This window comes from Triturus cristatus, chromosome 7 (assembly GCF_964204655.1).
Source record: "Triturus cristatus chromosome 7, aTriCri1.1, whole genome shotgun sequence".
Lineage (NCBI taxonomy): Eukaryota > Metazoa > Chordata > Amphibia > Caudata > Salamandridae > Triturus > Triturus cristatus.
This window is the reverse complement of record NC_140590.1, coordinates 120,049,807-120,065,188: the sequence shown is the minus strand read 5'-3', so window position 1 is coordinate 120,065,188 and position 15,382 is coordinate 120,049,807. Positions and strand designations below refer to the sequence as shown.

At 42.8% G+C, this 15,382-nt stretch overlaps 1 protein-coding gene across 2 annotated transcripts in view; it reads left to right on the top strand.

Annotated features, from left to right (window-relative positions):
* Positions 1-15,382, top strand: part of LOC146808988 (sialic acid-binding Ig-like lectin 13) — a 492,860-nt gene that overhangs the window by 72,219 nt on the left and 405,259 nt on the right. For both annotated transcript variants that reach the window (XM_085615782.1, XM_085615783.1), the window contains exon 2: positions 11,735-11,928. In XM_085615782.1, coding sequence (XP_085471908.1) covers positions 11,886-11,928 — 43 coding nt within the window. In that variant the 5' untranslated portion in view covers positions 11,735-11,885. The remainder of the gene's footprint in view (positions 1-11,734; positions 11,929-15,382) is intronic.

Here is a 15,382-nt window from a genome sequence, read left to right as displayed (position 1 = left end):
TATGACTACGTGCAGATGACTTTGGAGACACCCATGAGCACAGGCCAATGGAAAGAAAGTATTCTGTGACTTGTAAGTGTTGGAGCCATGTCTGAGTCTCCTTATGACATAATACACCCCTGCCAAGAACAAGCTTGCACAGCTGACCTTACACTGTAGAGAAATCCAATCAAGGCAGTATGTTCATCTGTAACATATTCTGAGCCCATTGTGTGTGTGAGGTGAGCACGAATCTCTGTCTGCAAACCACCTTTCCTACTAATACTCTAGTCCCTGCAGATGTTCCTGTTTGATAAGATGTATGTGGGCTGTCTAGTCCAGTGCTTTGTCAACCCTTTGGGAGTAGTGGTAGCCTGCTTTGGTCAGGCTACATCATGTTGATCTAGTGTTTTTATGTGTGTGCTTTGACTTCATGTTCTCACCTATACCCCTCATGTAATTGGTCATAATGTATCTTGTGTGTTGTGTTGTGAGCCTGCACAATGATGTAGTCCTTTTCAGCTATGCATGATGTTGAACCTGGTCACACAAAGCTGGAATAGAAATGAAGGGATGTATGTGGTTTGTCCGCGTGTGACGTGTGTTGAGCAGAATGGGGCACTGGTGCACAGGTGTGTAGTGTGTCAATCTATCATGCAGTCTCTGCGGGCGATCTTGTAGCCGTCTGGGACGGCTATGGCGATGTCGGGGGCCGAGGAGTCGTTCCACCAGGTCTCGGTCAGGAAGGCAACGTCTGGGGTGGAGGTGTCGAGCAGGTCCCAGAGCTCGACGGCATGTTTGCATGCAGAGCGTGTGTTTAGGAGTATGCAGCGGAGGTGGTTGGGTCCGGTCCTTGGTGGTTTGGTGGCTCTGTCACAGATGAAGCTGCAGGTGCGGCAGGAGAAAGGTCCGTGGGTGCATTTTGGGGCGGCCTGGAAGCAGCTGCGGTCTTGGTCGGCGTTGAGTGCGTGGAGGGTGCTGGCCTCGTATCGGAGTCTGGCGTTGTGGTGTACGTGGGGGCAGGGGTTCTGGTGCTGGGCGCGGTCCAGGCATGGACGGGCGCAGACTGGCTTGCCTTAGGCGCGCCTTCGGCGCCCCAGCCGCACGGCCGTGCAGCGTCCAGCATATATGGGGAGGTGAGAGGGAGGAGCAGCAGGGAGGTGGGAGCAGCGAGGGAGCGGGGCCGCAGGGGGTGCAGAAAGCAAAATTGGGCACAGAGGGGGGAAAAAGAGGCACAGAGCGAAAAAACGGGGTACTGAGGGGGTGGAGAACGAGTGGCACAGGGAGCAGAAAAAGCGGTCATAATGGAGGGGGGAAAAAGTGAGCGGCACAGAAGCGCAGGAATGGAGGAAAATGGAGGAAGGGCACACTTACCAGTGTGATTTAGCAGCGTCAGCAGGGGCACACAGGCAGAGCTGCGTGGAGGGGGAGCGACCTACCAGGAGGGTCAGGGGTCACTCTCCTCACCATGCAGCGTCCGGCATATATGGGGAGGTGGGAGGGAGGAGCAGCTGGGAGGCGGGAGGAGCAAGTGAGCAGGGGGCGGGGCCGCAGGGGGCACAACGGTGGGGAGACGAGTGGTACAGGAAGCAAAATTGGGCAGAGAGGGGGGAAAAAGAGGCACAGAGCGAAAAAATGGGGTACTGAGGGGGGTGGAGAATGAGTGGCACAGGGAGCAGAGAAAGCGGTCACAATGGAGGGGGGAAAAAGCGAGTGGCACAGAAGCGCAGGATTGGAGGAATATAGAGGAAGGGCAGAATTACCAGTGTGATTTAGCAGCGGCAGCAGGGGCACACAGGCGGAGCTGCGTGGAGGGGGAGCGACCTACCAGGAGGGTAAGTAAAGCCACCCAGAAATCATAGTCCTATTTGAATGTTTGACCTCGGACACCGTTCGGGCCTGGGGTGCCATTACTTCTGATGTTCTTTAACATTGTTAACACATGGCTGTGCACGTCTGTTATTTTGTGTGCATCTTCACTAGTTAGTTGCCTTGCCTCCGTTTTAAGTCAGTTGGTTATTTGCACAGGTTCTGGTGCTTGGCTTACAGTACAATCTTTTTCACATGTGTAGTATTACGGAACAGAAACCTGTTGATCTTTTAAGAAGATTTATTAGATAGCAGCACAGTACCTCCTCATCCCACTAATTAAAATATCTTATACCTCCCCACTATTCTCATTCCAGAATCTCTTGAAAAATCCAAGAGATAGACATGTAACAACAATGAATAAGCTTAAACAACAAAATACAACACATTTCCCCCTTAAAACAGAAAAGAAAACAAATACAAGGCTACAAATTCAAATTGCATTTACACAAAATCATTCAACGTAGCAGGTGCATATCTCACTCTGGCATTATTTTTTACCCGTGGTGCTACTGAGTCCTCCCTTACATTCGCTTCCAAACCCCTGCTTACTGGTACTACATGAATGCAATTCTCAGATACCAGGGCACTGAAGCAGTTTCTGACCTAGAAAACAATGGTGCAGAACCACAAAAATGGTAACAAAAGACTCTTTACTCAAAAAAATGTCAAAATTCACTCCTCCAGTACACCTTAATTATCCTGATAGTCTTGCCATACTTGGGAGTGCCTTTAGCAATAAATCCTGGTTTGTGCACCCTTACCCAATCTCCAAAACCAAATGTAGGTACTTTGACTTTCCACCTGGCATCATAATCTTCCTTAACCTTTTCTTGTTTCTGTATCACTTTTTCACAAACCCTCGAGACATCAACCTCATCAGTAAACCTCTCTTGTTGTTTTCTAAACCACCAAGGGCACAACTTGGAAATAGGATGTCTTCCCCTCAACAATCTGAAAGGACTAACTTCAGTAGTACTCCTCTGTGAAGTAATGCACTACCTCCATAGTTTTACCCTCAAATTGTCTCTCCAATTACCTCCAAAATTATGCGCCAGAACAATACTCCCCTTCAGCTCTCGGTTGAACCTTTCCACCTGTCTATTACTATGTGGTTCATAAAGCGCAGTGGCGGCTTGTCTAATATTACTGTATCTCAAGAAATCCTGCAATTCTCTCGACACCAACTGTACTCCATTATCTGAAATAAGGACTTCAGGTAATCCACCAGAACTAATGCAAAGCAAGAATCACACGGGAAAGAGAAAAGGTCCAGAAATATCAAATCCCACTTTCTGCCATGGTGAACTGGTCAAATCAGGATTTCCACAACTTCTCACTATTGGCACAAGTATCACATTCCCTCACCCATTTATCAGTCATCCTGTCTAACCCTGGCCACCAAAAACATGTTTGAACCAACCTCTTGATGGATGACATACCAGGGTGTCATGGGCAAGCCTCAAAATAACATCCTGCATCCCTTCAGGAGGAATACATTTCCCATTCTTAAAAAACAATTCACCTTCCATTTGTAACTCTTCAGCCACTTTAAAAAAGGTAACATTTCCTCAGGCACTGCTCTTCTAGAAGGCCACCCTTCCTAAACATATTTTTTTGCACTTCGCAAAATGTAACTTTGCTCATACTCTCTCCATCTCTCTTCATCAGTGCTCCTGAAATGATCAATAAATATTCAGAAACTGATGCCACAACATCCATACCAACACAATCCTCCTCCTTCTAAAATTTCTCATGAGGCAACCGCGACAGACAGTCTGCCACCATATTACTTTTCCCTGGAACATGCTTCACAGTACAACAATACTCCTATAACCTCAATACCAACCTCACAATGCATGCAGTAGATTCCACTTACCGCCAGGCGAAAGTATTCCAACTAAAGGTTTATGATCAGTGCATAGCACAAAATGTGAACCCCAAATATAGTTGCGAAAGTGTTCAATTCCCAAATACAAGCCAACAATTCCTTCTCTATCACTGCATATCTCCTTTCAGTTTCAGAAAGTGTGCACAAAGCAAATGTAACATCTCAGATTTCACTTCCACATCTTTGCGATAAAACTCTACCAATACCATACATACTAGAGTCCACAATCACAATGCATTCCACACCCATTCAAAAAGGTTTCAACATGGGCGCTTCTGCAATTTCTTTCTTTATCTATTCAAATGCAGACTGCTGTGCTTCAGTCCAATGATACTCAACAACCTTTCTAGTGAGCTTTCTGAGCGGCTCCATTTTTGTCGCAAAGTTTTTTATAAACTTGCTTTAGTACTCACAGAGACCTGCAAAAGATAGTAATTTCTCTCTATTGTCAGGAGCAGGTGCTTTGACAATAGCATCAACAAGAGACCTCTTTGGTACTACTCCATTACCTGCTACAGTATGCCCATGATATTCCACAGATTTAGCAAAAAACTGACATTTTGTTTCTTTCAACGGTAGACCATTTTTCTTAAATACTTCACAAACCAACTTGAGGTGCTCCTTACGTTTCCTTTCATCCTTTGAGAACACCAGTACATCATCCTGGAAACATTTAACGCATTTTCCCATGTCCTTTAACAAATGGAGCATGGCCCTTTTGAAAACAGATGCTGTAGACGCTAATCCAATAGGCATCCTCTTGAATTGAAACAAGCCATGAGGAGTGACAAATTCAGTAAGGTGTCAGGAATCTTCCGTCAACATAATCTGATGGTGAAACGATCTTAAATCCAATGTAGAAAATATTCTCGCCCCATCCATCATGCACACTACCTTGTTTATATTGGGGAAGGGATCACAATCCACCACAATTCCAGCATTTACAGCTCTGAGGTCAATACACAGCCTCAACTAATAGTCAGCCTTGCGAGCCAAAACTATCGGAGACACCCACCCACTCAGAGGATTCTGCTTCTTCTATCACTCCTTCTCTCTCCATGTCAATCAACATCTTGTTTAACTCCTCCCTCACACTGATGGAAACATTTCTCAGTTTTTGTACAATAGATTTAGCATTGGTTTTCACTTTTATTTTGCAAGTGTAACCTTCTAACTTTCCAAGTTTCTCTGTGAACACCTCGGGAATCTGTTTGACTATCCAATCCTTTCCACCACATTCCTCAAGCAACAACACTGGCTCGCTACTCCTGGGATTTAAAATAATCCCCAGCTTCCATTGGTCCTTCCAGCCCAATACATTCACACCTTTGGGTGCCACACACAAATTTATTCTATCCTCCCTTCCCTTAAACACAATATCAACCTCTACATACCCTATAATGTCAAAAGCAGTACCATCAAAATGTTCTGCAGGTATATCCAATTCATTCAGATCATCCACATTCCATCTCTTGCTAAACTTTTCTTCAAAATATTCACACGTAATAATCGTCCAAGGAGATCCTGAATCCACCATGTGTTCAAGTTCTTCATCCATAATATATACTTTACACTTGGGAGAGTTTAGTACCTCCAAACAGTCAGTATCCGTCTCCTTTGTCTTCAAAGATAACACCACACCACCCTTCCCACTCTGATTGGTTCTACCACACACACATTCAGCTCCACACTGCTCCTTCCCTGACAAACGTACGTCCCCACATAAGACACCTTAGGCTTCCAATTTCATTGTTTTTCTTCAAAACCTTGCACACTCAGGCAAAATGCCCAATTCTCCCACATTTCACACACTGCTTCTCCATGGCAGGACACCTTGGGAAAGAAGAAAAATGAATCGTGCTACCACAGCGATAACAACCAGGTCTGTCATTCTTATCAACTCCAGATGTATCACTCCTTTCAGTCCTTTTCCCTTGTTGATCAACCCGAGAATTAACCCCGCTTAATGCACACACACCTTTTTCATCAACCTTTCCTTTCTCTTATTCATCTACCGACTTCATCCATCTTTCTGACTGCTCAAACACTTTAGCTGTAGTTATAACATCCTCTAACTTGGGATCACCTATAACCCACAATTGTTCTTAAACTTTCTTACTCCATGTGTGTACCATTATCTGATCTTGTATCATTTCGTAAGAAATCACACCAAAATTACAATGCACAGATAGTCCTTGTAACGCAGTAAGAAATTAATCAAACTTTTCATCTGTACTTTGAGCTCTAGTATAAAATTTATATCTGTTTAGAGCAACGCTAGATGTGGGTTTGAATCTGTTTGCAATACGTAATAAGGCCTCAAACAATACATCCTCGTCTTCATCCACATCTGGACGTGTAGTTTGTGGTAATGTTCTGAAACAGCTTGCCCCTCAGAACCCAAACAATGAAGCAAAATACTTTTTATCCTTTCTTGAAACATGTCAACATCATCAATAGCCTTGATATGGGTTAGAAATTCTTCCTTCCAATGTGTCTAAGGTATTGGAGGGTCCCCTTTATGCTGAAGGAACTTAGAAGGTTATCCAAACTGCACGGTGCACAATACCCACCACAAACTCAGAAAACACAAAAAACAACTACCTTGTAAATGCGTGGAAAATGAGTGATAAACGTTGAAAGTCTATTACCCAACATATGTTTTTCCAATGATTGTCCTTCCGATGTGTAGATCTAGTGAAAAAACGCCTTCCGATGCAAAATCTTCCAAAACCGTTGTTGTTGCCTGACTATAAGGACAGGTCAGGCAGAATAAAAATAGCCGCCACGCACAACGTGTGTATGATATAGGGTGTACACAGCTCACCAACGTGCAGACGATAAGAATGGAGGGACAATGTGCAGGTGTTCTTCCTTCGATTGTCCTCACGATAATTACCCAGTACTCTGCTGAAATCCAAATTATTGATCTCAAGTCCCACGTATGTAAAACGACCGTTGAAGATCCGCAGTAAAGGAAAATGCAAAAATCTTCCTCAGATAAATTAGAAAGTCAAAAGCGCCGAAGGGTTCTTAAAAAGACACATTGTGCCTGTGCCGCAATGTAGCAGGTGTGTTCTCCAACTCATTGCCAATTTTTGTAGTATTCAGGAAGAGAAACCAGTTGATCTTTTAAGAGGATTTATTTGATAGCGGCACAGTACCTCCTCATCCCACCAAGTAAAATATCTTCTACCTCCCCACCATTCCCATTCCAGAATCTCTTGAAAGATCCAAGAGATAGACATAAAGAAAAGTATGTGACCACAATGAATAAGTGTAAACACAACAAAATGGTTAATCCAGGTTTGATCTGAGACCCTATTTCGTCTTCAAGTGTGTTAATATATTGCCAAATTCAGATTGTCTGCTTTGTTTCAAAAGACCGTAGGCATGTAGCCAATGTGATTCTCCATATTGCCATATACTTATCTTGTGTGTTTTCCTGGCTGAAGTCCACTTATGATGGAGCCCTTCTCCCTCAAACCGTTTATAATAGTGGTTAGCCTGCCTCAGTGTTCTTTTACTTTGCATTATCTTTGTACAATGTGGTTGCCGTCGGCACCCTTTCTTTACGCACAGACTGGAAGTTGGGTGGCCTGCCGTGCAGCAAATAGTACAAGTCTACCACCAAAGATGGCCATTTTGAAAATATTTCCCCTGTACAGTCCTTAGCCAACAGCCAAAATTTTCTTCCAAACAGCCAAACATGACATGTCGCTTTTGTTCCACTTTATCTCATATTAACTTGCGTATTTCTTCCCCAGTAGGCAAGCCAAGTGCATTTACAAACTGAGGACAGCATGCCTGAAGGGAGATTGTAGTGTTAAAAAGGAGATGGTCACCAGTCTGCTGATGTGATAGTGTGGACTCAAGGACTTGTTCATAGAGAAATTTGCTCATGAAGACAAAGTCTATGGTTCATGTTTCACTGAACTAATTGTCTCTTGCTCTGACGGGGATAATGTCTTGAGCAAACCTCAGACTATGTGTATTTAGAAATGAGTTTAGCATGTTGTCGGCTGGGTCCCTTGATGAGTTAAGCACTTGCCAGGTTATGAGTGTGAACATCTCCGGCTATTATTATCCCACAGTTTGCATAATGAGAGAGTAGATCTTCCAGCATCCCAACCAGTTCCCTCATCTTGCACTGTCGATGACTATCAATACAGTTAAAATACATATTTAACAGTAAAATCGATATTAGGTGCCCGTTCAAATTCAGACCTTGCAAATGCACAGCCTGGACCATGTCTGCGCAGATGGGAGATTTTACTGCCTTTAGCACCACTGTCAGACTTAAATAGATGGATAGGCTGCCAGACGTGCTCCCAAATAAATGGAGATATTTAGCTGGATGTTGGAACTCCACAAAACCTGGGATCAACAGTGGTGACAATAGCCATGTTTCCTGTAGACAAAGTAGATTCTCTATCTGCAGGAATTTAAAAGTAGCACAGTTATTTAACATTGTTTTGAGCACAAATACATTCCAAGAAATTATTTTTAGAACGCTGTCCTTTCCGCATGAGGGCCTATTTAATTCCTCTATGCTGGGAGCAATTTGATTGTAATCCCATCAACCAGCTCCAATCATTTGTGTGATGTGCGTCCTTTTCTCCCTTAGTAATTCTATGCCCCATCACAGAATTCATGAAAGCAAAGCATATTCTCAAATTGGAAAATGTTTTCGGGGCGGCAACTGTCATTGTACCGCTTAGGGGACGATTCCGATCTGGGTCGGAAGGGCACCGAACGCGATCCGGCCGGAAAAACTACGGGCCGTACGCGTGTTTTCCGAGTTTAATTTGCCTTAAATTAAACTCATAATAAATCTTCTGTATTAAAGTGTGTTAGCTGTGGCATGTAGTGAATAATTTGTAAGATGTTTGCCCTGTTTAATATATCCTTGCTTCCTATGGAAATATATTCAGGCATGAATACTATGATGTTGTTCTTTGTTGATGTATGATGTAGGTTCCTTATTGCCCGGTCCCCAGTCCCTGCATTAACTGCGTGTGTATTGAAAGATAGTTTATTTTTTTATAATTAGGCTGGTGAGTGCCTGCATTGGACTGTTACCCCTCGGCCCTATTCCGTATGTGTGAGATGCCATTGTTCTTGTAGTGTCTAAGGTGGACAACAACACTATTTCATCCTGCCTGCTTGGGTGCAGAGCTGTATCAATACTCATCCTGGTTTCCGTTGGAGTGGAATAATTGGCCTCCAGTGGGGATTATTGCCTAACCTAGTGGTGGGCCTCACTGTTTGAAAGTTTGGAAAGAGCTTCAGCGGCTTAAGGATGTTTGACTGGGAAGCAGTATCTAAGGCTGCCTTAATAGCAGTATTGCCCCTGTCTGGAGCCTATGAGCGCGATTGAAGTTCCTTTGCGTGACTGTACTGTTTATTATTTTTTGCTTGCTTCTTCAGATGTTGTTTTGCTATTCTGGGGAGGGTATTACAGGTATGTGTGGTATCTTCTGAGGTCTCCATAGGAGCATTTCTTCTAAGTGAGCCTTTGCCCGATGTGGTCAGGTCTTTTTGAGTTTGATTACAATTCCTCACTGTGGCCAGTTGTGAAGAAGAAGGGGGGGTATCAATTCCCATGTTATCTCTGATATGCGTGGTAGTGATAATGACATCACCTTCTTCCAGAGCTATGGCCGAGGACTTACACTCTGTATAAAGTCTGCACTTGACATTCGCCTTTGTTTCAGTTCTGATACCAGTGATGAAAAAACTTCTGGTAGGGAGCTAAGTTTCTCCACTATAGTGGGACATGAGCACTTCTCCATTTCCTGACCGGTTATTGAGCCCAGTTTACCATCCAATATGTCTGTTTTGACTGCTCTCTCGGTTATGGCTATTGCTATTGCCTGCATCATGTCCATTTGAATTTCCAGTTTGTGCATCTACCACTGATGCACTGATTGCAGCCATCAGTGTTGTGTTTATTGAGGCTAAGAGGGAATTTTGTAGAGTGCACCCAGGCTAAGGTATACAATTGGCCCTGCAGTTTGAATGTAAGCAGTCAGGATCCCCCTCTAATCCACAGTAAATTATCACTTACATTTAAAGGAAGTGATTCAAGACCTGATATGCCAGTGTGGGGCAATTAGTAACTTTGCTGAAACCTTTTAAAAGGCAACTGGTGATAATAGGAAAGCCTTCACCCAGCACAAATTTCTCTCAAACTCTTCTGATCACTCTATCACCAATGCCACGTCTACTAAGAAACAGAATATTGAGGACCCTAATAGTCACAAAAATCCCAGTTAGGATGGTAGAAGTGGCACAGCTGATGCAAACGTACTGTTAGTAGCCAAGTCCAATCCATAGGTTGTATCACTTAGTCAGAAGAACATCCATCAACATCTCCAAGGCTTGACAGCTGGTACCCATTACCACTGACACTAACGATCATGCAGCACCAGCCACCCAACTGTGACTATCCCCAACATTATAAAGGTCAATCAAAGGAGAGGGGAATAGTAGGAAAAAAGATACAAATGAGACCAAAATTGGGAAGAGAAACATAACCACAAATGTGGTATTTAATGCAATAAGATACATTTGAAAATTACCAAAATTGATTATTAATTATTGAATCCCAAAGGAAAAGGAACTTAAAAGCAAGTACAGTAAATATTCAGAAAACAACAAGCTGCTTGTCGAAGGAAAAGGCTGTGCTGGCCTTATATAGAATACCAATCTCTGACCAACGAAGTCTCATCTTTTCTTTAATATAGTAAGGAAATTTCTGTTAGCAGTAGGTGTATACTTGAGCTCTCCCACCAAGTCCACTACTCTATTGCAAGCACCAAGTGACGGGTGGAATGCTTAAATTAATTTCAGCCACTGGCTATTCTGAAGCCATAAACCAATCCATTGTTTTCTTTTTTATCTTAGATTAGATTGAGCTATATGCAAATCAGCCTTGATCCTACATAAATAGGAACAGTTCAGCCCAAACTGCCAAGCCAGGTCCTCTCTGAACCAAAACAAAAGCAACCCATAACTGGTTTTGCCCTTAATTGGGGCTCTTCAGTTGGGTAGAACTTGGTTCCAGTGTCACAGTGAGCATTGAGCCATGTCTAGACATGCCGGTTGCACTGATGACGTCACAATCAAAATGTGATTGTCTTGACTGGTCTCCCCATAACTTCAGGTAGATGGTCATAGGCATATCCTATCATGGAATAGAGAATGGGTCTAATTCCCAGTGGAGAGAAGGGTTTCTCATCCTGCTGCTTGCTGGAGATGACAAGGGGAGGTGGACATCACTCTATTTTGAATCTTTAAGCCTGAACCACCCTCCAGAAATTGTAAATGCTTACTTTGTCACAGATGCTGATTGCAGTTGTGCCTAATAACTGGCTGTACTCAGTGGACATCTGGATGCCTGGGCACCAAATCTAAAGGCAATTCCACACTTTTTCATGAAAGAAGACCATCTCCATTTCCTTTAGCTATTTTGACCTTGGTTCTAAGTGCCTTTTCATGCTAGACTCACAATTAAAATAACAAAACCTCCCTAGATCCATTTAAATAGTTTCCACTCATAGAATTCATTCCAGACAGAACACTGGCAAGAGACTTCCCTTCCAGACAGAATTACCACCAATTTATTTGGGATAGGCCTTCTGATGCAGATTTTCCATTCAGGAGTCCACAATATGAGGGCCTGTGATGGAAAATTCAGCAATGGCCCTTACATGTAGGGGAAAATGGATGAGCTTTCAGAATTTTTTTCTGCATAACAAAAACTTCATCTGCAAAACGTAATCTACTTTAATCTAAATCAGTCCCTTTGTTCCCTGATGTCTCCAGCACATAATAAAGCTCGACTTCCAACTGGCATCACATGCTATGGTTTATATCTGCTCTCTAAAAATGAACTGATCAAATGTACTGTTAAATATTTGCAATATTGCTACATGTATTGTAGCATATGAAGATCAAACATTAATAATACATTCATATTTTCCTCCTCAGAGTGGCTCAGAGGACTTCGTTGGATTTGCTGTATCACAAACAAGTGATGCCCATTCATCTTTCCTATGAGTTCTGAGTCTTGCACAGACACTACTGCCCTCTTGGAATTCACCGATCTGGAAATATCTCAATTATCTATACTAGAACAACTATGGGTTTTGTTAGACTGCTTGTGATATCTTTTCTTGGGAAAGGTAAGGGTCCAATCTAAAATAAACTTTTAAAACATTTACAAAGTAAACATATTTTGCATTGAAATTGATTTTCGAGGGAATGTTTCTATTGATGTTTTTACTTGGGGCAGACTGCCATTGGTTGATACTATGTGTGAGAAATCAGATTATTGGTTGAGGTGGGTGTGAGCCATTCTCAAGCAACAACCACAATCTTTCAGGGTGAAACACAAAAATCCACTGAATTAACATGTGCATAACCCTCTGCACAAAGCAGTCCAACTTAACTTAGAGGCAATGTGTAAAGGATTTATGTAGCTCCTAAAAAGTAATAAAGTGAAAACAAAAACACAAGAAAAATCTCACACTGATTTAGAAAAATAGAGTAAAATGTAATAAAGTATTTGACACCAAAACAACAAAACTCCTATCAGTAAAACCGTAGATATGCAACTTTAAAGATTTTGGTAAAAAATAGATTTAGAAGCACAAAGTGCCAACTGCGGTTATCTGACCACACCAGACCAAGCACAGTCACAAGATGAGGCAGACCACGATGAGAACTAAAAAGAGGTAAGAGAGGTGCAGAAAGAAGCAAGAGAGGTGCAGAAAGAGGAAAGAGGTGCAGAAAGAAGCAAGAGAAGTAGAGAAAGAAGCAAAAGAGGTCTAAAAAGAAGCAGGAGAAGTAGAGAAAGAAGCAAGAAAAGTACAGAAAGATGTGATAGAGGTGGAGAAAGAGGCAAGAGAATTGCAGAAAGAGGTCAATGAAAACAGAAAGAAGCAAGAGAGGTGCACAAAGAAGAAGAAATTACAAAAAGAGGCAAGACAGGTGCCGAAAGAGGTAAGAGAGGTACAGAAAGAAGCAAGAGAGGTACAGAAAAAGGAAAGAGAAGTACAGAAGGAACTAAGAGAGGTGCAGAAACAAACAACAAAGGTGAACAAAGAAGCAAGAAATGTACAGAAAGACAAGAATTGGGTCCAGAAAGAGCAAGTGAGGTACAGAAAGAGGCAAGAGGGGTGCAGAAAAAAGCAGGAGAGGAGCAGAAAGAAGCAAGAGAGGTACAGGGAGAAGCAACATAGGCGCAGAAAAGATCATGAGAGGTACAGAAAGAGACAAGCGAGGTGCAGAAAGAGGATGAAAGGTCGAGAAAAAGGCAAGCGAGGTACACAAAGATGCACGTGAATTGCAGAAAGAGGCAAGAGAAGTGCAATAGGTATAAGAAGTGCAGAAAGAAGCAAAAGAGGTGCAGAAAGAGGAAAAAAGGTTCAGAAAGAGGAAGAAAGGCACAGAAAGAGGGAAGAGAAGTGCAGAAAGAGGCAAGAGAAGTACAGAAAGCGGTATGAAAAGAACAGAAAGAGGAAGAAAGGTACAGAAAGAAGCAAGTGTAGTGCAGAAAAAAGCAAGAGAGGTGCAGAGAGAAGCAAAAGAGGTATAGAAAGACAGGAGAAAAGTGCAGAAAGAAGCAAGAGATGTGCAGAAAGAGGCAAGAGAAGCACTGAAAGAGGAAGAAAGATAGAGAAAGAGGCAAGAGAGATACACAAAGATGTAAATGAATTGAAGAAAGAGGCAAGAGAAGTGCAATAGGCAAGAGAAGTGCAGAAAGAAGCAAAAAGAGGTGCAGACAGAGGAAGAAAGGTACAGAAAAAGGAAAAAAGGTGCAGAAAGTAGCAAGAGAACTGCTGAAAGAGGCAATAGAAGTACAGAAAGAGGCAAGAAAAGTACAGAAAGAGGAAGGTACAGAAAGAAGTAAGCGTAATGTGCAGGAGAGGTACAGAGAAAAGCAAGAGAGGTGCAGAAAGACAGAAGAGAAGTACAGAAAGAAGCAAGAGATATGCAAAGAGGGAAGAGAAGTGAAGAAAGAGGAAGAAAAGTGCAGAACGAAGCAAGAGAAGTACAGAAAGAAGCCTGGGAGGGGCAGAAAGAAGCAAAAGAGGTGTAGAAAGAGGCAAGAGAGGTGCAGAAAGAAGCAAGAGAGGTGCTGAAAGAACTATGAGAGGTGCACAAAGAAGCAAGATAGGTGCACAAAGAAGCAAGAGAGCTTCAGAAAGCAGAAAGTGAGGTGCAGAAAGAGGCAAGTGAGGTGCAGAAAGAGGCAAGAGAGGTACAGAAAGAGGTAAGAGGGTATATAAAGAAGCAAGAGAGGTACAGAAAGTGGCAAGTGAAGTACAGAAAGAGGCAGGAGAAGTACAGAGAGAACAAAAGACAGGTGAAGCAAGAAGCAAGAGAGCTGCAAAAGGAAGCACGAGAGGTGCAGAAAAAGGAAAAGAGGTGCAGAAAGAAGCAAGAAAGGTATAGAATAAGGCAAGACAAGTGCAAAAAGAACTAAGAGGGATGCAGAAACAAGCAACAAAGGTGCACAAAGAAGCAAGAGAGGTACAGAAAGAAGAGTATAAGCTCCATAAAGAGGTAAGCCAGAAGCAGAAATAGGCAAGAGGGGTGCAGAAAGAAACAAGAGAGGTGCAGAAAGAGGCAAGAAAGGTACAGAAAGAGGAAGAAAGGGGGAGAAAGAGGGAAGAGAGGTGTATAAAGAAACAAGAGAGGGACAGAAAGAAGCAAGAGAAATGCAGAAATAAGCAAGAGAGGTGTAGAAAGGGGAAGAAAGGTGCAACAAGAGGAAGAAAGGAGTAGAAAGAAGCAAGAGGGATGCAGAAACAGTGAAGAGAAGTGATAAAAGAGGCAAGAGAGGTACAGGAAGAAGCAAAAGAGTTGCAGAAAGAAGTATTAGAGGTACAGAAAGAGACAAGAGAGGTGCAGAAAGAGGAAGAAAGGTGGAGAAAGAGGCAAGAGAGGTACACAAGAGGCAAGAGAATTGTGAAAAGAGGCAAGAGAAGTGCAGAAAGAGGTAAGAGGTGCATAAAGAGGCAAGAGAAGTGAAGAAAGAGGAAGAAAGGTACAGTAAGAAGCAAGCGTAGTGCAGAAAGAAGCAAGAGAGGTGCAGAAAGAAGCAAGAGAGGTACAGAAAAACAGAAGAGAAGTACAGAAAGAACAAAGAGAAGTGCAGAAAGAGGCAAGAGAAGTACAGAAAGGAAAAAGACAGGTGCTGAAAGAAACAAGAGAGGTGCAAAAAGAAGCAAGAGAGGTGCAGAAAGAAGCAAGAGTAGTGCAGAAAGAAGCAAGAGGTGTGAGGAAAGAAGCTAGAGAAGTGATTAATGAGGCACAAAAGGTGCAGGAAGAAGCAAAAGAAGTGCAGAAAGTAGCACGAGAGAGCGCAGAAAGAGAAAAGAGAGGTGCTGAAAGAGGTAAGAGGGTACAGAAAGAAGCAAGAGGGGTACAGAAAGTGGCAAGTGAAGTACAGAAAGAAGCAGGAGAAGTACAGAGAGAACAAAAGACAGGTGAAGAACGAAGCAAGAGAGCTGCAAAAGGAAGCAAGAGAGGTGCAGAAAAAGGAAAAGAGGTGCAGCAAGAGGCAAGGAAGGTATAGAATAAGGTAAGACAAGTGCAGAAAGAACTAAGAGAGGTGCAGAAACAAGCAAC